Source organism: Felis catus, chromosome F2 (assembly GCF_018350175.1).
Source record: "Felis catus isolate Fca126 chromosome F2, F.catus_Fca126_mat1.0, whole genome shotgun sequence".
In the NCBI taxonomy this organism is placed as follows: Eukaryota; Metazoa; Chordata; class Mammalia; order Carnivora; family Felidae; genus Felis; species Felis catus.
In genome coordinates this window covers 23,580,457-23,605,713 of record NC_058385.1, presented here as the reverse complement: position 1 = coordinate 23,605,713, position 25,257 = coordinate 23,580,457, and the positions used below count along the sequence as shown (strand labels likewise).

The window sequence follows — 25,257 nt, the reverse complement described above, 5'->3', positions numbered from 1 at the left end:
CTCACTGAAAGCTCAGACAATGGTTAGCATTTTTTTTAGCAATAAAGTATTTTTAATTAAGATATATACATTTTTTTTTTACATATAATGCTATTGCATACGATGGTATACTGTAAACAAACTTTTATATTCACCGGGAAACCAGAAAATTGATTTGACTCACTTTTGCGTTGCTTTTTTGTGGTGGTGTAGAACTGAACCCACAGTTATCTCTGAGGTATGCCTGTGTTTTATATCCAGTCAGGGATCACGTATTGCATTAATTTGTCTCTTTAATCTCATCTAAACAGTTCCCTCCTTTTGGGGGTGTGAGGAGTAAAGTCTTTGATGACCATTTAAAATTTAGATTTGTCTGGGTTGTTTACTCCTGATTAGATTCAGATTAAACATTTTGGACAGCAGACGAACATTAATGATTTTTTTATTTATTAATCCTAATTGGAAGGATTTTTAAATTAACTACTAATGAATAAATAAATGGATGTTTATAGCTTGAATACTCCAGTTTTATCCTCTGTACTCTTTTTCTTGGGCTTCGTAAGTTTTTAGAATAAGCCTTAAGATACTTTCTTTCAGATATTGGTAACCATAAAAATAATTCTGTCAGTACAATACTGTGAGAATTCTAGATGTTAGAAAGATCTTAATGGGGATATACAAAAATGCATACTCCCAGAAAAGTTATATTGAGCTAGCTACTGTGGCAGAAGCTGTGGCGGCAATGAGGATAGCTGGCAGTGGAGTAACATCTTCGTGCTCTGTGTCCTCACCTCCACTTGGAATTTTCAAAGACTGGTATTTGTCTATATCCATTACTTCAATCATGCAATAATTTAAACTCAGCAGTAAAATGTTTGGATTATTAATATGGACCAAGAGCAAGATGCTGAGTAAAAGGAAGCCCTAACTTTTAGAATTAGGAGCTTATCAGGGAAGTTGAATTCACATGACATATAAACATTCATTCATAAACACACAATGTGTCATATTTTTAAGATAAGTATTTCAGGTGATTTAAAGTTTTACTATTTGCTTATTTTATTTGAGCCTCAATTTGAATGTGCTACTGTGTTCACAAAAAAATTGTTAATACTTCTTTGAAAAATACTAGTAAATTTTCATCTAAAATAATATTCTTAAATGTAGTTTATTCTGACATTGGAAAACGTTTAGAGAATGATAAAACAAGGAATTAAAAAAACCTAAAATCTTGGTAGATCTTACCATCCAGAAATGTTTTGGGTCTGAGCTATTCAAAAATTAACCTTGGTGAACCTGTTTGTTTTAATTTTGTGATTTCAAAAATCATTTTACTACTTACTTTAGATGGAGAAGAGAAAACCTATGGCGGCTGTGAAGGCCCCGATGCCATGTATGTCAAATTGATATCTTCGGATGGTCATGAATTTATTGTAAAAAGAGAACATGCACTAACATCCGGAACAATAAAAGCCATGTTGAGTGGCCCAGGTAGGTACATTTCTTTATTTTCTGTTAATAAATCTTTACTTTCAGTATGTTCTTAACTTGAATTAAGCGATTCATAACATTAAAGGAAAGAGACAGTAACTTTTCTAACATTATTTCATGATTGTGTTGCATTGGAAAAATTGGTTCCTGCCATTTCCTGTTTTCAGTTATTTACCCTAATAGGAAGGATCATTTCCCTCCATTAGTTTCCATGTTTAATTTCTTCACCACAGTAGGACTCTGATGGTGATGTGTGCTCCTAACTACGTATAAAGTTTATGTTTAGAAATTTACCACTTCCCAAACATCTATTCTTACCATTTTCTTTTTTTTTTCCCTTGAGAGGTTTTTGGGTTTTTTTTTTTTTCTTTTTTACCTTAAAATTTTTCTTGAGGATTTGAATTTCTGGAGCACACAATAATTCTGTGTTCAGCTTTTGGAGGAGACACCAAACTTTATACAGTGGCTGCACCATTTTATATTCCTACCATCATTGTATGAATATTCAAGTTTCTCCACATTTTCACTGACACTTATTTTCCCTTTTTTTTTGATTCTAGCCATTCTAATGGGTATCAAGTGGTTTCTCATTATAGTTTGGATTAACTCTTCTGTAGGGACTAATGGTGCTGAACATCACTTCTTGTGTTTGCTATACAGTTGTATATCATCTTTGGAGAAATGTCTATTCAAATTTGTTGCACATTTTTCAATTCAGTTGTGTGTCTTTTTGTTAGTGAGTTGTAAGCATTTTTTTTTTTTTATAAATTCTGGACAGTAGACCCGTATCAGATATGATATGCAAATATTTTCTGACAACAGTTGTGATTTTTTTTTTTAATGTTTATTTTTTTTTTTGAGAGAGAGAGAGAGAGAGAGACAGAGCACAAGCAGGGAGAGGAGTGGGGCAGAGAGAAAGGGAGACACAGAATCTGAAGCAGGCTCCAGGTTCCAAGCTGTCGGCACAGAGCCCAACATGGGGCTCGAGCTTGTGAACCACAAGATCATGACTGGAACCAAAGTTGGACATTTAACCGACTGAGCCACCCAGGTGCCCCATAACAGTTCTGATTTTACCTCTTACGGTTAGGTCTTTGATTTTCACTTAATTTTTGTATATGATGTGAGGTAATGATTCAATTTCATTCTTTCTTATATGGGCATCCTAGTACCATTTGTTGAAGAGACTGTTCTTTCCCTCATTTAATGGTCTTGGCACCGTTGTTGAAAATCAGTTGACCATAGCCACATGGGTTTATGTATGGGCTTTCAACTCTCCCCCATTGATCTTTTTTTTTTTTTTTTTTTTAAAGTCATCTGTACACCCAATGTGGGGCTTGAACTCACAACCCTGAGATCAAGAGTCGCATGCTCTACCCGCTAAACCAGGGCAGGGGCGGGGGGAGGGGGTGGCATTGCATTGATCTGTCCTTATGCTAACACCACAGTATTTTGATTACTATAGCTTTGTAGTAAGTTGTGAAATGAGGAAGTGTTTTATTTTTTCAAGATTATTTTGGCTATTTGAGGTCACTTGTTTTGGGTCTTCTTAGATTTGCTTTAAATTCTAGTTAATACACAGTGTAATATTAGTTTCAGATGAACAATATAGTGATTCAGCACTTTCCTACAATACCCAGTGCTCATCACAAGTGCACTTCTTAATCCCTATCACCTATTTAACCAATCCCCCCACTCACCTCCCTTCTTGTAACCATCATTTTGTTCTCTATAGTTAAGAGTCTGTTTCTTGGTTTGCCTCTTTCTCTTTTTTTTCCCCTTTGCTCATTTGTTTTGTTTCCTAAATTCCACATGAGTGAAATCATAGGTATTTGTCTTTCTCAGACTTAATTCATATAACGTATTACTCTAGCTCCATCCAAGTTGTTGCAAATGGCAAGATTTCATTCATTTCTTTCTTCTTTCATTCATTTCTTTCATTCATTGGTAATATTCCAGTGTGTGTGTGTGTGTGTGTGTGTGTGTGTGTACGTACACACACCACATCTCCTTTATCCATTCATCAGTTGATGGACACTTGAGCTGTTTCCATAATTCGGCTGTTGTAGATTATGCAACTGTAAATATTGGGGTGCATGTATCCCTTTGAGTTAGTATTTTTGTATTCTTTGGGTAAAAACTTAGCAGTGCAATTGCTGGATCATAGGATAGTTCTATTTTTATGTTTTTGGGGAACTCCATACCGTTTTCCAGAGTGGCTTCACCAGTTTGCATTTGTACCAACAGTGCACGAGGGTTCCCCTTTGTCCACATCCTTGCCAGCTACCTGTTTCTGGTGTTGTTGACTTGGGCTATTCTGACAGGTGTGAGGTGATATCTCATTGTAGTTTTGATTTGCATTTCCCTGATGATGAGTGATGTTGAGCATCTTTTCATGTGTCTGTTGGCCATCTCTATGTCTTCTTTGGGAAAATGTTATTCATGTCTTCTGCCCATTTTTAATTACATTATTCAGTTTTTGAGTGTTGAGTTTTATAAGTTCTTTATATATTGTGGATACTATCAGATATGTCGTTTGCAAATATCTTCTCCCATTCCATAGGTTGCCTTTTAGTTTTCTTTTTTTTTTTTTTAATTTTTTTTTAACATTTATTTATTTTTGAAACAGAGAGAGACAGAGCATGAACAGGGGAGGGGCAGAGAGAGAGGGAGACACAGAATCTGAAACAGGCTCCACGCTGTCAGCACAGAGCCCGATGCAGGGCTCAAACTCACGGACCGTGAGATCATGACCTGAGCCAAAGTCGGGCGCTTAACTGACCAAGCCACCCAGGCGCCCCTTAGTTTTCTTGATTGTTTCTATTTAAGGTCACTTGTAATTCCGTTTCCATATTTTTTACTGTGAAATTTTTATTTATTTATTTAACTTTTTTTTTTTTCTTTTAAGTGAGAGAGAGCCAGAGGACACAAACAGAGAGGTATAGAGAATCCCAAGCAGGCATTGCACTGTCAGTGCAGAGCCGATGTGGGGCTTGAGCTCACAAGCCGTGAGATTGTGACCTGAGCCAAAACCAAGAGTCAGATGTTTAACCAACTGAGCCACCCAGGCACCCCTACTGTGGAAATTTTAGAACATATACAGAGAGATTAGTATAATACACTTGCATGTACTCATCTCCAGCTTCAGTTTTGTCAATATTTTGCCAATTTCATTTCATCTATTTTCCTCACTTTTTTTTTTTTTAAACGTTTATTTATTTTGAGAGCGCGAGCTAGAGAAGGGCAGAGAGACAGAATCCCAAGCCGGCTCTACCCTGCCCGTGCAGAGCCCGACGTAGGGCTCAAACTCCTGAACTCTGAAATCATGACCTGAGCTGAAATCAAAGGCCGGACGCTAAACTCACTGAGCCACCCAGGCAGCCCTATCATCCTCACTTTTTTAAAGAGTATTTCAAGCAAATATATCCTGCCAGTGTCATTTCACTTGCAAAATCTATGATAGTCCCCCCTGCACTCTCCCTTTTTTTGCAGACCATGAACTTTTTGGAGAACCAAGTTATTTGTAAAATGTTCACATCTGGATTAGACTTAATGTTTCATTTAGGTAAGCTTATAAATTAGAACTCTAGAGGCTTGATTAGAATCCAGCTCATTTTTCTAGGCAAGAATACTTTATAGGCAGTACTACTGTATTTCTGTTGTATCAATATTTTAGCAATGTCAGGATAGCTTAGTAGGTTACAGGGCTAGTAAGCTGATTCATCTCTGAACAGTTCTGCAGTTAGATTTTCATATGATGCTTTTAGCATTCATTGTGATTACTGCTGAGATTTACTTCATTTGGAATTACAAAACAGTGACTTTCTAATTTTTATCATTTCTTGTGCATTTATTAGAATTCTCCTATGAAGAAATATTTGGTTACCCTGAAATATACTCTGTATAGCAAAAATAAGTGCTTGATTTTTTTTCTATTTACATATAATTTTTGAGTAATGAAATTATTCTTTAGCATCCTCCAGTAGCAAAGAGTGTTTGGGGTTTTTTGTTTTTTTGTGTTTCATTTTCTTGTGACTTTTTATTATTTAAGGTTTTTTTAATCTAGTGTAGTCCTTCTCACTGATGCTCAAATTGCCCCCATTTGCTCCATTTTTATTCAGAAGGAGCCACATCAGGTTGGCTTCTGTGTCCTTTTGACCTGGCTCTGGTAATCTGGGATAGCTGTACTACTTTCTATAATGACAAGATTTCCTAGGCTCATTTGGTACATAATTCTCCAGTCTGGAAAAGAGCCATTTTTCCAAAGAGCCATTTTCTCCTAATAGAAAATGGGCCTTAAGGACCCCAGTCTGGTTGTTAGCAGTACTCCTTGCTCGTGGGATGAATTAAGTTTAGACTTTTCTACTGGATAGAGCTAGGATTTACTTTAGAAAAATAAAATCATGGGTGCCAACAAATTTTAACTAAAAATTAAAGGATGTTTGTTTTTTGTAAGTGTGGTCTCCTTTAATATATCTGCAGCCCTGAACTAATGTTTGCATAAAAAAGAATGAGGTACTGATACTTGCACCTTCAGAATATGCTAAGTGAAAGGAGTCAGATACAAAAGGTCGCATGTTGTAGGATTCCATTTATATCCAAAATAGATAAATCCATAGAGACAGAAAGATTGGTTTTTGCCAGAGGCTGAGGGTTGGGAAAATGGGGAATAACTGCTTAAAGGGTTTAGGATTTTATTTTGGGATACTGAAAATGTTTTGGAACTAGATAGCAGTGGTGGTTGCACAACATTGTGTATGTACACTGAATCGTATGCTCTAAAGTGGTTAATTTTATGTTATACGAATTTCACCTCAAAAAAAAAGCCTAATGTTTGTCTAGTATCAAAGGCTTAATAAGTGTCTATTGGTAGTATTTCGTACGTATATTCAAGAAAGAGAATTTTAGTCATTGACAAACCAAAATTTACCTCATTGCTGTGAATTATTCATTCAATCCTGCTCTCTTTTCTTCCCACCCCACCCCCAAGCAACAATTATTAGAAAACTTTTAAAATACTACTACATTCTCAGAAAGTACATTTTTCTACTTTTTATATTCAGTACTCGTGCTAGACTGCTAAGAAACTATTTTATCCCTATAGTAAATGCTAAATGCTATAACCTTTATATAGCTAAAGAAATTTTGAGAGATCATTAAAAAACAGTTCATAAAGTGTTACTAAAACAAAGAAAAGTAACTTATGAGGAGATCTCATGAACATAATCATACTTTTAAAAACTAAAGGGGGAAACAAACATTTATTATTTATTTTTATATGGCAATTCACTATAGCATAGGGCTCCTGATGATACATAAAGACTTGATTCCCTAAACTGAATCTTCGAAAAGATTGTCTTTTTTTTTAATTTTTTTTTTTAATGTTTATTTATTTTTGACAGAGAGAGAGACAGAGCATGAGCGGGGGAGGGGCAGAGAGAGAGGGAGACACAATCTGAAGCAGGCTCCAGGCTCTGAGCTGTCAGCACAGAGCCCGACACAGGGCTCGAATTTACAAACCGCGAGATCATGACCTGAGCCAAAGTCGGACGCTTAACCGCCTGAGCCATCCAGGCGCCCCAAGATTGTCTTTTTTTATATACTATTCGCCTTTACTTAATCATGCCACCATGATTCTTAGGAGAAGCTAAAATTTCCAAAGTCCTTGGAAGAAAATTAGAATTTTAAAACTAGTCTTGATTAATCTCAAATACTATCTTAATAAAGATTTCTTTTTTATATTTATACTCAGAAATCAGAATAAGTTATTTCATGTGATGCTAGTTGGGTTTATTCTTCTCACGTTGTATTAGTTTGCTAGGGCTGCTGTAACAAAGTACCATTGACTGTGTTATTTAAACAATAGAAATTTATTTTCTCATAATTCTGAAGGTTAGCAATTTGAGATCAAGGTATTGGTAGAGTTAGTTTCTTCTGAGGCCTCTCTCCTTGCCTTGTAGATGGCTGTCTTTGTGTCTTCACATTGTCTTCCCTCTGTGTGCACCTTTGATCTATAACTTCCTGTTCTTATAACAATACTAGTCATTAGATTAGGGCCCACCCTGATAATCCTGTTTGGCCTTAATTATCTCTTTAAAAATACTTCCTGCACAGAAAAAATAAAAAAAGAGGAAAAAAGGATCCTATCTCCAAATATAGTCACAGAAGTACTGAGGGTTAGAACTTCCCAACATGGGAATTGTGGAGGAACACAGTTCAGCCTATAACAAACATATTTCTTTTCTTTTACAGGTCAGTTTGCTGAGAACGAAACTAATGAAGTCAATTTTAGAGAGATCCCTTCACATGTGCTATCAAAAGTATGCATGTATTTTACCTACAAGGTTCGCTACACTAACAGCTCCACGGAGATTCCTGAATTCCCAATTGCACCTGAAATTGCACTGGAACTGCTGATGGCTGCGAACTTCCTAGATTGTTAAATAAAATAAATTATAATAAACTGTTAACTTTTTTCAGTATTTAATACCTGTAGTTCAGTTAGTAATTTTTTCATATATAGCATGTTGCCTGTGTGCAGTTGAACTTTAAAGTTCATTGCAAAGCAGATTATCTTCTGTTCTTTTGCATAGCAATCAGAATTGAAATTTGTTTGCTACATCAACAAATTGAGGACATTTTCACAAATTGAGAAATAAACAAATATGCCAATTCGTAGGTGGTTTTGCCTTATCCTTTGGATGTGATTTTTAAAATTAGAGCAGTGGTGATATAGTAAAACTGAAATTTAAGCATAAATGAACATATTCTACAGGTAAATAATGGGGCTACGTATTTTTGTGTTTTTAGTGTTTTTTTTTTTTAAAAAAACAAAAACCTGATCTTGTAGCCGTTGTTAGCATTACTAGAGTTATGCAAATAATTGCATTATAAACATGTTTATAACTTAGCCAAAACATTGATTTTTATAACTGTCAAAGACATAAGAGTTGAATTTTCTTATGTGTCTTTTGATAAACTGCAGTATTGTTTAAGTGTATCTTGTCTTTTTGTTTATTGCTGCAATTTAAGAACTTTATTTAAAAGCAGTTTTGGAAGATTACTAGGCACAGCTTTTGAAGCAATCACTTTTTGAACCGGTAGCCACATGGTCAACAAGTAAACTACATGATTGATTACATGTGCATTGTGCATTTTGGCCAATCCAAAGTACTGTACCTGCATTGACTATAAAGCTTCCTTTGCAATATTCTTACATAGTCCCTTGTTGTGACTGCACTTCTGATTATTTAAATATGTTTTAAAAGACTCATTATGGACTTTAATCGGCTCTTAAAAGCTAGACTTTTCAGAACTATTCTAGTCTTCCTCCAACAAACTGAAATGTTATAAAAGATTAAAAACATGGAGAGATACAGTGCAAATCTTATCATGTACTTTGATAAGTATATGAATTATCTTCTATTAATTAAAATATGTCCCAATGAGTATGATGCCCATAATGTGTGGGTCTTCTACTGAAATCAGATTTACAAAGAGGTCATTCAGCTTTTATACTAAACAGAAAAACTATGACAGAGCACCTCTGCTTAGGCATGAGAAAAGAAGTACTGGAGTGGGTTTATTATTATCTCTATCTTAGTGGTAAGACAAAACTATCATTATAGGAGATATATATTTAAGCCTGCAGCTTAGTTCTTTAAGACTGATTTAATATGGACCAGTTTTTCTGGAACCTCCAAAAAACATAACCAAGATCTGTAAGTAATTTTTCCTCATAGAAGACCTAACATTGTACTTTCCAGCTTACTGAAAGCAATTAAATGTGTTAATTGCATATATTTTAGTAACTTCTCAAGACATACTGGTACATATTTTAGTATAGAAGACTATCAAGTACAAGAATTATATTCTATCTACTTGCTGACAAATAATGTCAAAAACCTAAATGATGATTCTAAAGGTCAAAGTGACAACTAGAATAAAGTTTAACTTTGACCAATTTTAGTAGGTTACTTTATGTGTTAGATCCAGAAGTAACCTTAAGTTTAAGATATTGAAGTAGAACTGAAAGATTAGGAAAAACTGTATATCTTGCGGCAAATGATACTTGCATGTTAATAAAGGCTCTTGACTGAAAGGTTTGATGAACACTTGGTGTTTGATCTTTTTAACTCTAATTTGCTCTTTTTTCTGAGAATTCATGAAACCACTTGCTTCAGGACATTTGCCATATGATTGAATAGCAGGAAATTTTTATTTGGTTAAATCAAAGAGATACCTCTACATAGCATTGAAATCTTAACAGTTTTCTGAGACTTGATAATTAGTTTACCTTTCAAATGGGCAAATCTCAATTTTTTTCCTGCACATGAAATATTACCACAAAATCCTGTTTTATTCAGTCAATACTTCATTTTTGTACTAAGATGATTTTATGCTTTTTAGGTTGCTTATCTTTCATGCAATTATTGACAAATGACAGTCTCCTTACTTTTGAAATCTTGTTGATACTGAGAAATGCAGTTTACTGTAAGCAGTAAATTCACCTCATGTTAGTAGAACTACATTTAGAGACATCTTGCTACATATGGAGTGGTCATCTTAGTGTGAGCCATATTGCTAAATTTATCGACTCTTCAAAAATAGTGCAAATATTCTGAGAAATAACACAAATGTTTTTGATCCAAACCTACTGAATAAAGGTAAGTGGCCAGGCTGGTTTAGGAAGAAAGTATATAACTAAAGGGATTAGAGTACCTTTCTCAAGTAGCCAGTAATCTGGTTCAGGTAGTATGGCATGTCACAAAACTAAGTATAAGAATGTAGCAGCATCCAGATGCCTAGGTGACTTAGTCAGTTGAGCATCCAACTCTCCATTTCGGCTCAGGTCATGATGTCCTGGTTTGTGGGATCGACCCCACATCAGGCTTCATTGCTGGCAGTGTAGAGTATGCTTGAGATTTGGGATTCTCTCTCTCCCTTTCTCTGCCCCTCCCCTGCTCGCTCTCAAAATAAATAAAAACTTTAAAAAAATGTAGCAGCATCAAAGCTGTAATTCAAAGGGATTTCACAAATTTGCTTTCTTATAATGCAACACATCATCTCTTAATTTGTTCAAAGTAGACGGGGTTTAAGCATTGTGTTTCCAACATTTTGGGGTTTTTTTCCAACATCATATTGAAAGGCAATTTTCCTGTTCTGGGCAAGAACAGACTGATGAGGTACCATACCATCCTTAAACACTGAAGGTACTCTGATGAAAACCTGTTCCTAAAGAATTGAGTCCAGGAAGTTACACTGACTAATGGAATGGCTAACCCTATATAAAGTTATAAAAATACAAAAGCTTGTGAAACTAATGAAACAATTTAAGTTGTGTGATTTTTTTTTTTTAACACAACTGTTTTCATTCTTTGCCTAGTGGCAATTTTTGCCTTATGTACATCTAAAAACTAGATGGTAAGCCAGCAGGAATGAAGGAGGAAAATTATTTTCTTAGGTGGTATTGATTGGTTATCTTTCTTAGTGTCCAGCAGAATGCCATTACGTCACAGGCATTCAATAAATGTTGAGTTGAATCAAACTCACTGGTGTGTAAAGGTAGTGTCTCAGACATATTCCACTGCAACCCTAAAAGTTTTATGTCCTTACTACTAATATGTAAATGTTAAAAGATTAGCCTGAGCCTAATTGGAGATCTCTGCACATCATCTGGTCTGCCACTTGCAGGGAAGACTAATGAATAGCAAAGGTAGGAAAGCTAGGTTCAAGGTCATTGTTAATGATCTAGCTTCTTGATGTTCTCCCTTGAAAAAAGAATAGCTGTCTCAGAATAAATGTTTCTCCAAAGAAGGTACACAAATGACCAACGATACATGCAAGTCTGGTCAAGTCATAAGTCATTAGGGAACTAGTAAGCCACAAAAAAGATACCTACTTCACAACCACTAGGATAACAATATTTTTTTAAAGGACAAATAAACACTGGCCTAGATGTATAAATTGTAAAGATTACAATTTATAAATTGCAGGTGTGAATGTAAAATGGTGCAGCTCCTGTAGAAAATAGTTTGGCACTTCAAAAAATTAAACGGGGAGGTTCCAGTTCAAGAAGGTGATGTAGGAAGACTCTGAACTCAACCTCCTCCATGGAACACCCCAAACTACAACTATTAACAAAACAATTGCTCCCGAAGAAAAACTGAGAGCTGACTGAACAGCTACTGCACAGCATAGAATAGCAAGAGAAATGGGGACATGCCACAGTTCAAAAGAGTAACCTATCCAGCTAGCCAGCAAAAGTCACTAAGTCCACATAGCCCGAGTAGGGGACATGATACGCAAGACCACTACTTAACTTTAGGAGAAGTAGCCATTTCACTTAATCCATAGGAAAAAACAACAACAACAACAACAACAACAACAACAACAACAACAGAAAGCCAAGCAAAATGGGGAGACAAGAGTATGTTTCAAAAGAAAAAGAAAAAAAAACTTCAGAAAAAGAACTAAATGAAACAGGATAAGCAAAATGCATGATAAAGAATTTAATAATCACAAAGATACTGGTTGGGGGAAAGAACTGATGACCTCAGTGAGACCTTCAAAAAAGAGATAAAAAATACTAAAAATCAATCATAGTTGAAGATTACAATAACAAGTAAAAAACACACTAGAGGGAATCAACACTAGAGGATGCAGAAGAACATATCAGGATCTGGAAAACAGGGTAATAAAAGGCACACAAACTGAGCAGCAAAAACAGAAAAGAAATTTTTGTTTTAAGATTTATTTTGGGGCACCTGGGTGGCTCAGTCAGTTAAGCATCTGACTCTTGATTTCTACTCAGGTCATGATCTAGCCCTACACTGACCTCTGCACTGACAGCATGGAGCTTGCTTCAGATCCCCTGTCTCCTTCTCTGTCCCTCCCTGCTCACGTGCTCTCTCTCTCTAAAAAATTAATAAACATCAAAAAAAAAGAAAAACAGGAAAGAAGAAAATGCAGATAAAAAAACAATGCCCAACATTTGTTATGAGAAAGGTTATACATAAAAATGAGAAAAGTTTTTAAATTCATGAGATTATTATATAATCATACCAATAAATTTTTGAATTGTGATTGATTTACTAGGAAATTCTAAATTATGAAAATTAAACAAAAATCTAAATAGACCAATGAACCATGGAAGAAAATAAAGTAGTTGTCCATATATTTCTCCCACAGGGGCATAAGACTAGATTATTTTTACAGTTAAGTGTTTTGTTTTTTTAATCTTCAAGGAACATGATTCCCACAGTAAACTGTTCTAGCACATAGAAAAAGATGGCAAATTTCCAAGTCACTCTTACAAAGCCAGGATTATCCTGATAGATAGATAGATAGATAGATAGATAGATAGATAGATAGATAGATTTTAAAAAAGCAATCCACAGAGGCCTCTCTCACAGAAATATAGAGGCAACAATTCTAAATGAAATACTGGCAAATAAAATCCAGACTATAGTCAAAGAATACTACACCATAATTGACAGTTATTCCAAGAAAGCAAAGATGGTTGAAGGCAAGAAAACGTATTGATATAAATTTACCAAAGAAAAATGTAGGATCATCTCTGTAGATATTTAAAAAACACTTGGTGGGAAACCTGGGTGGTTCAGTTGGTTAAGCGTCCAACTTCGGCTCAAGTCATGATCTCACAGTTTGTGGGTTCGAGCCTCGCGTCAGGCTGTGCGCTGACAGCTCAGAGCCTGGGGCCTCCTTCAGATTCTGTGTCTCCCTCTCTGCCCCTCCCCTGCTTACGCTCTCTCTGTCTTTCAAAAATAAACATTAATTTAAAAAAATCATTTGGTAAAATATTCTTTCCACTTCTGATTTTAAACTAATACACTAGGAAAAGAATATTCCATACATTATTTTCAAACAATACCTGGGGCACTTGGGTGGCTCAGTTGGTTAGGCATCTGACTTCAGCTCAGGTCATGATCTCATGGTTTGTGAGTTCAAGCCCTGCATCAGGCTTTCTGCTGTCAGCACAGAGCCTGCTCCATATCCTCTGCCCCCCTCTCTCTCTGCCTCTCCCCTGCTTGCACTGTCTCTCTCTCTCCTTCTCTCTCAAAAAAAAAAAAAACATTAAAAAAAATTTTAATAAAAAAATAAAACAACATCAAGCCAATAGTTACCACACTTAAAAAATATTTATCACATGCAATTTCATTTAAAATGAGGGCAAAATAACAAGTGTTGGTGAGGATTCAGAGAAGAGGGAAAATTTGTCTACTGTTGGTGGGAATGTAAGTTGGTGTGGCCACTATGGAAAATAATATGGAGGTTCCTCACAAAATTAAAAATAAAACTACTATATGATCCAGAAATCCCACTTATGGGTATTTTTCTGAAGAAAATAAAAATACTAACTCAAAGAGATATATGCCACCCTCCAACCCCATCCATGTTCATTGCAGCATTATTTATAATACCTAACATATGGAAACAATCTAAGTATTCATCAATTAATGAATGGATAAAGAAAATGTCATATGTATATATATATATATATATATATATATATATATATATATACACACACACACATATGTATATATACATATATATGTACACACAGAGAATGGAATACATTTATTTCAACCATAAAAAAAGAATAAAATCTTGCCATTTGCCACAACATGTCAGACCTTGAGAGCATTATGCTAAGTGAAATTAGAGAGAGGAAGATGTGTACCGTATGATCTCAATTGTATGTGGAATCTAAAAACCAAAACAGGGGCACCTGGGTGGCGCAGTCGGTTAAGCGTCTGACTTCAGCCAGGTCACGATCTCGCGGTCCGGGAGTTCGAGCCCCGCGTCAGGCTCTGGGCTGATGGCTCAGAGCCTGGAGCCTGTTTCCGATTCTGTGTCTCCCTCTCTCTCTGCCCCTACCCCGTTCATGCTCTGTCTCTCTCTGTCCCAAAAATAAATAAACGTTGAAAAAAAAATAAAAATAAAAACCAAAACAAAACAAAAACACAAATCAAGCTCATAGATACAGAGAACAGATAGATTGGTGGTTGCCAGAGGTTGGGGGGGGGGGTGGTGGTTAAAGGGGTAAAAGGGATCAAAAGGTACAAATTTTCAGACTAGTAAGTCACAGGGATAAAATGTACAGCATGATGACCATAGTTAATAATAACATGTTGCATATTTTAAAGTTGCTGAGAGTTGAGTCATCACAAGAGTCATCACAAGAGTCATCACAAGAAAGAATTTTTTTTTCTAACTATGTATGGTGACAGATGTTAACTAGACTTACTGTGGTAATCATTTTGCAGTGTATACAAATATCAAATCATGCTGTACACCTGAAACTAATATGGTGTTTCATGTCAATTACATCTCTAAAAAACAAAAGTGAGGACCAACATACAAATACTTGCTATCAATACACTACATAGTATTTCTTGGAAATTTCCAGACAAAGTTGTAATTTTTAAAAATTAGGTGTAGGGGCACCTGGGTGGCTCTATCGGTTAAGCATCCAACTTTGGCTCAGGTCATGGTTTCACCGTCTGTGGGTTCAAGCCCGCATTGGGCTCTGTGCTGACAGCTCAGAGCCTGGAGCCTGCTTCGGATTTTGTGACTCCCTCTCTCTCTCTTCCCCTCCCCTGCTTGTTCTCTCTCTCTCTCTCAAAAATAAAATAAACATAAAAAATAAAATTAGGTGTAAATATTGGGACAAAACAGACAATAACATCTGCAGGCAATGTAAGGTCTCACAGAAAAATCCCCTAAGTATAAACTTGAAAATTCTGAAATCTCAAAGAAGTTGAAAATGTAGTGGCCATTTTTATGGGATGTTCTGTTTGTTTACTTTGGTTTTAGCTATATATCATAATAGTCCCCATCCTGGACTTGGAAAATACCCATTATCTAAAAACAAGTGAAGATGGGGCCCCGACATCCTACTACAGAGGTAAAAAAAAAGATTTCTTCTCAGCTTCCTGACTACCCATGCATTGGGACATGACCAAGGAACACTCCACATCCTTCCAATAATTGCCTTTTACTTTCTACCTAGGCTTTAGTTAAGGACTATGACTCTTATAGAAATTGATGTTAAAGGTAGGTTATAGGCAACAAACTCTCAAGATAAAGGGGGAAACTGATATACATTTTTTAATTACCTTGCCTAGCTAGGGCCAAAAGTAGTGGCAATTCCATAGAATTCATAAATGGTAATCTGAGAGTCAAGAGCTCAGGAGGATTAAATAGCTACGCGAGTTATTTCTTTCCCATTGAGGACAAGGCTTTGGATGCTTGCAAAGCATCTATCAAAGAACAAGATGGAAGATATAAAGAATTAACAGTGTGAAATTATAGCCTGAGAGGTGGAATTATAGCTTTTAATGGTACTGAATAGCTTAAAGAAAGAAGACAACCACAAATTCCTGTTTCATTTCAAGGCACAGTTAGAATCCTAGGAAATTTCTATTATGCTGTTCTTCAGCCACAGACAGCTTTTTTTTTTTAGATTTATTTTTAAGTAATCTCTACACCCAAAATGGGGCTCGAGTTCACAACCCCCAGATCAAGAGGTGCACACTCTACCTACTGAGCCATCCAGGTGCATCCACAGGCAGCTTTCTGATCACTGTAAAACCAAATGTGAAGATTTACCCAATAAGTTGCTGAATTAAAATGTTAGTTGAGTTGGCAACTGGTGGTTACATGTCTACTATGTAAAATTTAAGATATTAAGAAAAGAGAAGGAACCCACAAAATTAAACAAGGATCATTTCTAATCCCTTAAGACCCTTCTCGACAGCTAAATCTACCACAGTGTTCTAGCTGTAAAGAAGTAGGGACTCCTTTAGACTTGGAGATATACTCTGGGGAGAGCTAATTCTTACCTCACCCACCATTGTTTCAGACTAGGAATATAAATTGATCCCTGGAGATTTTCTAGATCTAGCATCAATGTTAATGAAAGATTACTGTAACTTCGTGAACACAGAATCACCAGGAGCTCAGATCCCCCAGGAATAAGTTTAGGGCACCCCATTGATGCCAGGAGGTTTACTGACTGAAGGCAAAGTAAATACAATAGAAGAGGGAAATCATTAAAACCTGCTTCAGCCTTACAATCAGTTGTAAAAATGACAATTACAACATCTAATTACAACTTACTCTTTCCTGCTATGTCCTATGTATATCTACATGTGTTAACTATCGTCCTTCTTTTTCCACCATCTCCTTTTTCCCCACTATTTTATTTAGCACTTGTGGTGGTTTAACTTTATAATTAGTCCTTGAGGGGATCACAAGAGAACTGCAGGAGAAACAGACATAATGTAGAAATCTTGGATTTGTTTTTATTTTTGAAAAATGCTTATTTATTTTTGATAGGGAGAGCAGGGGAGGAGCAGAGAGAGTGGGAGAGAGTGAATCCCAAGCAGGCTCAACACTGTCAGCACAGAGCCCAATGCAGGGCTCAAACCCACAAACCATGAGATCATGACCTGTACCAAAATGAAGAGTCAGATGCTTAATTGACTCAGCCACCCAGGTGCCCCTCAGATTTATTTTTAGACTCAATAATTGAGATATTGTGGTGGAAGGAATTAAGATGGTGCAGTAGTAGGGGGACTCCATGCTTGCCTCATCCCTCAAACACAGCTAGATAAATATCAAATCATTCTGAACACCCAAGAAATCGATCTGTGGACTGAGAGAGCAAACTGCACAACTAGAGGAAGAAAAGAGGCCACACTGTGGACAGTAGAAGCTATGGAGATGAGATTTGCAGAAGAAAAGAATCCCTGGTGTGGTGGAGGGGAGGGAGCCCTGATCATGATGACAGGGGAGAGAGAGAGAGAGAGAGAGAGAGAGAGAGAGAGAGAGAGAGAGAGAGAGAGAAAGAGTGAGAGAGAGAGCGCAGCATGCAGGGACTTGCACAAGAAAAGCACTTCCCCAAAATTACTGACTGGGAAAACAAGAGAGGCTGATAATCAAGAGTTTTTACAAGCAGCAGAGCTCAAAACCTGAAGTTTTGGAAGTTCGTGCCATTGCCAGGGTCAAGCCTGGCTGGCATAGCAGTGCTCATGTGGAGGAGGGCAGAGGACCAGAAGCAGAGAGCATGGTCTGAGGATGCCCTGGGTCACTTTGGGAGAGACAATTCCCCTTCCTGGAGTGCATTTGGGAGAGGTAGCACTGCCTCTCAGGGGACAAAAGACCGTTGAGCTGCCTCATACATTAGCATAGCAGCAGGGGCACCTGTTGAGGGCAGCTAACTTGGACACTGGGTTTTTGCTGCTTTTACCATAAACTACAAACCCCGCATGGTCATGCAACTGCTTTTCTGGGACAAACCAGCACCAGACACAGCTTGGTGACACCCTCTCCATTAGAGGATCAGTACAGGTCTGTGCCATGCAAGGTCCCTAAAATCTGGAGTTTTGGAACTCAGCCATGCTCCTGAGATAAAACACAGGAGTACTGTGCTGCCAGATGGGCAAACACTTGGACACAGACAAGGTGAAGGCAGAGATTTGACAGAAGCCTCAGACACAAGAGAGAAAATTGTTCGTTCCTCTGTGAGGGCTTCCTGAACATCAGTGGGTGCGAACTCCCCTCTCCAGGGACAAGAGAGCCAGGTGACACCATTTTTCACCCCTTCCATCAACACGCATGGACTTCAAAGAGACACAATACTCACAGTAGAGGCTTGAGCCACTTACACCAAGTCCTGTCCCCCTGCGCTCTATAGGTTTTTTGTTTGTTTTGTTTTACAGAGGGCAAATGTGCCTGAGAGCCAGAACAGCAACATGCCTCTTCATCAGAAGACCAACACAAAACCCCTGCACACACCAAGTCTAGTAGCCACAGAGTGCTCCAGAGCTCCAGCTCTAGGGGAAATAGGATCTAGCCTTTTTTAACAAGCAAACCAAAACACACAGAGTTAAAACTCACCACACACTAGACAAAGTCCAAACACTCCTCACTGCAGGCAAGGAGAAACTCTGCAGAGGACTGAATTGAGGGAAAGAGCAGCCAAAAGACAACAGCAGAGTGCACACAACAAACACCAAAAACACTTCCTGAAGTGACAGGCCGTGCACAGCATGTGACCTTTTCTTAATATAGCCATTAATCTCTGAAGTAGGAAACATAACAGGCTTTCCTAACACATGGAAGAAAGAGGAAGCAAACAAAATGCCAAGAGGAAGGAATTCATCCCAAAAGAAAGAACAAGAAGAGGTCATGGCCAAGGATCTAGTCAAAACAGATATAGGTAATATGCCTGAACCAGAATTTAAAACAATAATCATAAGGATATTAGCTGGGCTTGAGAAAAGCATAGAAGATACCAGGGAGTCCCTTACCATACAAATAAAAGATCTAAAAACTAGTCAGGATGAAATTTAAAAAATGTTGTAACCAAGATGCAAAATCTACTGGATGTAATGACCACAGGATGAAAGAAAGCAGAAGAATGAATAAGTGATATAGAAAATAAAATTATGTGGGGGAAAAAATGAAGCTGAAAAGAAAGGAGAAAGAAAAAGAATTGAATCACAAATGTAGAGTTAGGGAACTCAGCGACTCCATAAAGCATAAAAACACTAGTATCATAGGAGTTCCAGCAGAAGACAGGGAAAAAGGGGGCAGAAGTTTTATTTGAGCAAATTATAGGTGAAAATTTCCCTAATCTGAGGAAGGCAACAGACATCCATATCTGAGAGGTACAGAGATCTCCCATCAATATCAACAAAAGCAGGCTGACACCAAGACATATCATAGTAAAATTTGCAAAAATACAGAGATAAGGAAAATATTCTGAGAGTAGCAAGGGAAAAGAAATACCTAAATTACAAGGGAACTCCTTAAGGCTGGCTGCAGACTTATCAACAGAAACTTGGCAAGCCAGAGGGGGTGACATGATATATTCAATGTGCTGAATAGGAAAAATATGCAGTCAAGAATATTTTACCCAGCAAGGCTGTCATTCAGAATAGAAGGAGAGATAAAGAGTTTCCTAGACAAAAACAAAAAACAAACAAACAAAAAAAAAACAACAAAAAAAAAACAACAAAAAAAAAAAAACAAAGGAAAACTAAACTAAACTAAACTAAAGGAGTTTCTGACCACTAAACCATCCCTGTACGAAATATTAAAGGAGACTCTTTGAGTGGGAAAGAAAGACCAAAAGCAACAAACACTTAGGAAGGAGCAGAGAAACTCTCCAGAAATACCAACTAATACAGTGGCACTAAATTCATATCTATCAATAACCACTCTGAATGTAAATGGACTAAATGTTCCAATCACAAAACATAACATAAGGTATCAAAAAGATTAAAAAAAAAGAAAGAGCCATCTACATGTTGCCAACAAGAGATTCATTTTAGACCTAAGACACCTCCAGATTGAAAGTGAGGGGATGGAGAACCATTTATAATGCTAATGGACGTCAAAAGAAAGCCAGAGTAGCCATACTTACTTCAGACAAACTAGATTTTAAGCCAAAGACTGTAACAAGAGATGAAGAAGGGCACTATATCATAATAAAGAGGTCTATCCAACAAGATCTAACAATTGTAAATATTTGTGCCCCCAAATTGGAGAAACTCAAATATATAAATCAATTAGTAACAAACTCACTGATAACAATACAATAATAAGGGACTTTAAAACCCCACTTATGCAATGGGCAAATTATCTAAGCAGATTATCTAACAAGGAAACAATGGCTTTTGAATGACACACTGGACCAGATGAACTTAACTGAAATATTCAGACATTTCATCTAAAGCAGGAGAATACACACTCATTTCAGTGCACATGGAACATTCTCCAGAATGGATTACATACTGTGCCACAAATCAAGCCTCAACAAGTACAAAAAGACTGAGATCATACCATGCATATTTTCAGACCACAACACTATGAAACTTGAAGTCAACCACAGGAAAAAATTTGGAAATCAATAAAAACATGGAGGTTGGAGAACTTCCTACTAAATAATGAATGGGTTAACCAAGGAATTAAAGAAGAAATTAAAAAATACGTGAAAGCAAATGAAAATAAAAACATGACAGTCTAGAACCTTTGGGATGCAGCAAAGGCAGTCATAAGAGGGAAGTATATACAATATAGGTCTATCTCAAGAAGCAAGAAAAGTCTCAAATACACAACCCAACCTTACACCTAAAGGAGCTAGAAAAAGAACAGCAGATAAAGTCTAAAGCCAGTAGAAGAAAGGAAATAATAAAGATTAGAACAGAAATAAGTGATATAGAAACAACAACAACACAGCAGAACAGATCAACAAACTTAGAGCTGGTTCTTTGAAAAAATTAATAAAATCAATAAACCCCTACCCAGACTTAACAAAAAGAAAAGAGAAAGGATCCAAACAAATGAATCTTAAATTAAAAAGGAGAGATCACAACCAACATGACGGAAACACAATAAATTATAAGAGAATATTATGAAAAATGATATGCCAACTAATTGGGCAATCTGGAAAACAATGGATAACTTCCTAAAAATATATAAACTACCAAAACTGAAACAGGAAGAGATAGAAAAATTGAATAGGCCCATAACCAGCAAAGGAATTGAATCACTAATGAAAAATCTCCCAACAAACAAAAGTCCAGGGCCAGATGGCTTCCCAGGGGAATTCTACCAGACATTTAAAGAAGAGTTAATACCTATTCTTCTCAAACTATTCCAAAAAATAGAAATGGAAGGAAAAGTTCCAAACTCATTCTATGAGGCCAACACTACCTTGATTCGAAAACCAGACAAAGACCCCACTAAAAAGGAGAATTACAGACCAAATAACCTGAGGAACATGGATGCAAAGACCAAATTCCCTGATGAATATAGATGCAAAAATTTTTGACAAGATACTAGTTAATTGAATCTGATAGTACATTAAAAGAATAATTCACCACAATCAAGTGGGATTTATTCCTGGGAGGCAGGGGTGGTTCGATATTTGAAATCAATCAACAATGATATACCACATTAATAAAAGAAAGGATAAGAATCAGATGATCCTCTCAATAGATGCAGAAAAGCATTTTGAATACAGCATCCATTCTTGACAAAAACTCAACAAAGTAGGGAGAGAGGGAACATACCTCAACATTGTAAAAGCTATATATGAAAGACCCACAGCTAATATCCTGAATGGAAAAAAACTGAGAGCTTTTCCTGTATGGTCAGGAATAAGATAGAGATGTCCACTCTCACCATTGTTAACTAAACAGTACAGGAAGTTTTAGCCCCAGCAATCAGACAACAAAAAGAAGTAAAATGCATCCAAACTGGCAAAGAAGAAGTCAAACTTTCACTATTCACAGACAACATGATAATCTATGCAGAAAACCCAAAAGACTCCACCAGAACATTGCTAGAACTGATACACGAATTCAGCAAAGTTGCAGGATACAAAATCAATGTATAGAAATCTGTTGCATTTCTCTACACCAATAATGAAGCAGTAGAAAGAAAAAAGAAATCAATCCTATTTACAATTGCATCAAAAACCATTAGATACCTAGGAATAAACCCAACAAAGGAGATAAAATTCTGTGCTCTGAAAACTATAGAACACTTATAGTGTTCCATACACACAAAGAAATGGAAAAACATTCCATGCTCATGGATTGGAAAGACAAAAATTGTTAAAACGTCTATACTATCCAAAGCAATCTATACATTTAATGGAATCCCTATCAAAATACCAACAGCATTTTTCACAGAGCTAGAATAAACAATCCTAAAATTTCTATGAAACCACAAAAGACCCTGAATAGCCCAAGCAATCTTGAAAAAGAAAAGCAAAGTTGGAGGCATCACAACTATATTACACTTCAAGCTATATTACACTGCTATAGTCATCGTGACAGTATGGTATTGGCACAAAAACAGACACATAGATCGATGGAGCAGAATAGGGGTGCCTGGGTGGCTCAATCAGTTGGGCGTCTGACTTTGGCTCAGGTCATGATCTCACAGCTCAGTGGGTTTGAGCCCTGTGTTGGGCTCTGTGCTGATATCTCAGAGCCTGGAGCCTGCTTCAGATTCTGTGTCTCCCTCTCTCTCTCCACACTCTGTCTCCCCTCTCTCCCTCCCTCACTCACATTCTGTCTGTCTCTCTCGAAAATAAATAAAATGTTAAACAAAAAAATTTTTTTAATGGAGCAGAATAGAAAACCCAGAAATGCAGCCACAACTATATGGTCAACTAATCTTTGACAAAGCAGGAAAGAATATCCAAAGCAGGAAAGAATATCCAATGGAAAAAAGACAGTCTCTTAAACAAATGGTGTTGGGAAAACTGGACAGCAACATGTAGAAGAATGAAACTGGACCACTTTATTACACCATACACATAAATAAACTCAAAATGGATGAAAGACTTAAATACGAGACAGAAAACCATCAGAATCCTGGAGAACACAGACAGCAACCTCTTTGACATCAGCCCTAGCAACTTCTTACTAGATGTGTCTCTGGAGGCAAGAGAAACAAAAACAAAAATAAACTATTGAGACTTCATCAAGATAAAGAGCTTCTGCATAGTCAAGGAAACAATCAACAAAACTAAAAGGCAACCTACAGAAGACATTTTCAAATGACATATCTGATAATAGGTTAGTATCCAAAATCTATAAACAACTTATCAAACTCAATACCCAAAAAAGAAATAATCCAGTTAAGAAATGGGCAAAAGACCTGACACACATTTTCCAAAGAAGATATATATATGGCTAACAGACACAGAACAGATGCTCAATGTTACTTATCATCAGGAAATACAAATCAAAACCACAATGAGATACCACCTCACACCTGTCAGAATGTCTAAAATTTACAACACAGATAAAAACAGATGTTGGTGAGGATGTGGAGAAAGGGGAAACCTCTTACACTGTTGGTGAGAATACAAACTTGTTCAGCCACTCTTGAAAATAGTATGGACTTTCCTCAAAAAGTTAGAAGTCAAACTACCCTATGACCCAGCCATTGCACTACTGGGTATTTACCCAAAGTATACAAAAATACTGATTCGAAGGGGCACATGCACCCTGATGTTTATAGCAGCATTATCAATAATAGCCAAATTATGGAAAGAGCCCAAGTATCCATCAACTGATGAATGGATAAAGAAGGCAATGGATTATTCAGCCATCAGAAAGAACAAAATTTGCCAATTGCAATGACATGGCTAGAGCTAGAGTATTATGCTAAGTGAAATAAGTTAGAGAAAGACAAATACCATATGATTTCACTCATGTGTGGAATTTAAGAAACAAAACAAATGAACATAAGGGAAAGGGAAAGAAGAGAGAGAGGGAGGCAAACCATAAGAGACTCTTAACTATAGAGAACAAACTGATGGAGGTAGGTAGGCAGGGGAAGATCTAAATGGGTGATTGGCATTAAGGAGGGCACTTATTGTGATGAGCACTGGGTGTTATATGTAAGCGATGAATCACTAAATTCTACTCCTGAAACCGGTATTAACCTATGTTAACTAATTAGACTTTAAATAAAAACTTGAAAACAAAAACAAAAATAAATAAAATAAAATAAATAAACTCACTAATTGATAAGACACTGAGTTGCTCCTCTTCAGGTAAGGGGTAGTGCTTTTTTTTTTTTTCAAATTTATTGAGATATAATTAACATAGAGGACTGTATAAGTTCATTTATCCATTCTACTGTTGATGGACATTTGGGTTGTTTCCAGTTTTGAGCTCTTAGAAATAATGCTGCTATGAACATTTTTATATATGGCTTTTGGTGTTCACATATACACATTTTGTGTAAATACCCACAGGTAAAATTGTGGAATATACATATGTTTGGCTTTACAAATTTCTGGCTAATGGCTTCCCAAATTGTCTGTGACAATTTATGCTTTCTCCAGCAGTGTATGAGAGTTCTAATTACTCCACATCCTTACCAGCCAACACTTAGTATTGACATTTTCATTTTAGCCATTCTAGAGTAGGTATAGTGGTATTGTATTTACTTAGATACTCTCTTTTGTGAAGTGCTTCTTTTGCCCAGTTTCTACTGAGTTGCCTGTCTTCTTTATATTTTCTGTATGTGCATCTTTTTTGCTGTAAGTACTGAAAATATCTTCTCTCAGTCTGTGGTTTGCCTTTCACTGTCTTAATGTTGGATTCTTATGAACAAAAGTTCTTAATTTTAATATAACCCATATTATTTTTTTCCTTTAAGGTTAATACTGTGTTAAGAAATTTAATTACCCCCAAGGTTCTGAAGCTATTCTCTTATGTTCCCATTCACATTTAGAATTACAATCCATCTAGAATTGATATTTATATATGGTATTAGGCACAGGTCAAGATTTCTTTTTTTGCACATTAATGTCTAATTGACCCAGTATCATTGACTGAAAAGGCCATTATTTCTTCTGCTGCACTGCACAGTTGCCTTTGTTGTAAATCAAGTTACTGTGTATGTGTGGGTCTGCTTCTGGACTCTTTCTTCTATTATTATGGACTAATGAAAAACAAAGCCACTTTCTTTCATTTCCAGACGATTTTGAAATATATTTGATATCACTCCCCATACATATAAAATAAATAGTTTTCAAGGCCAACCACAGTCTGAATCCAACCTATATTTCTAACATTACCTCCCACCAGCGGCTGGCACAAGAATCTTTAGCTCTAGCTGAGTCATGCTGAGTCCCTGGTCCAATTCTGGTTAAATAATGTATTTTAAAAACTTCATCTCCATTACTTCCTGGTGACTAGAACGAACTTTGCTGCTCCC

At 36.5% G+C, this 25,257-nt stretch overlaps 1 protein-coding gene and 1 long non-coding RNA gene across 3 annotated transcripts in view; one reads left to right on the top strand and one right to left on the bottom strand.

Moving 5' to 3' along the window:
- Nucleotides 1–25,257, bottom strand: part of LOC102899236 — a 61,509-nt gene that overhangs the window by 10,675 nt on the left and 25,577 nt on the right. The window lies entirely within an intron of this gene.
- Nucleotides 1,326–7,978, top strand: ELOC (elongin C; the record flags this gene model as incomplete). The annotated part of the gene is given in 2 exon segments (NM_001246227.1): nt 1,326–1,470; nt 7,723–7,978. Coding segments are annotated over 2 exon segments (336 nt in total), but the record flags the coding sequence as incomplete, so codon positions are not given.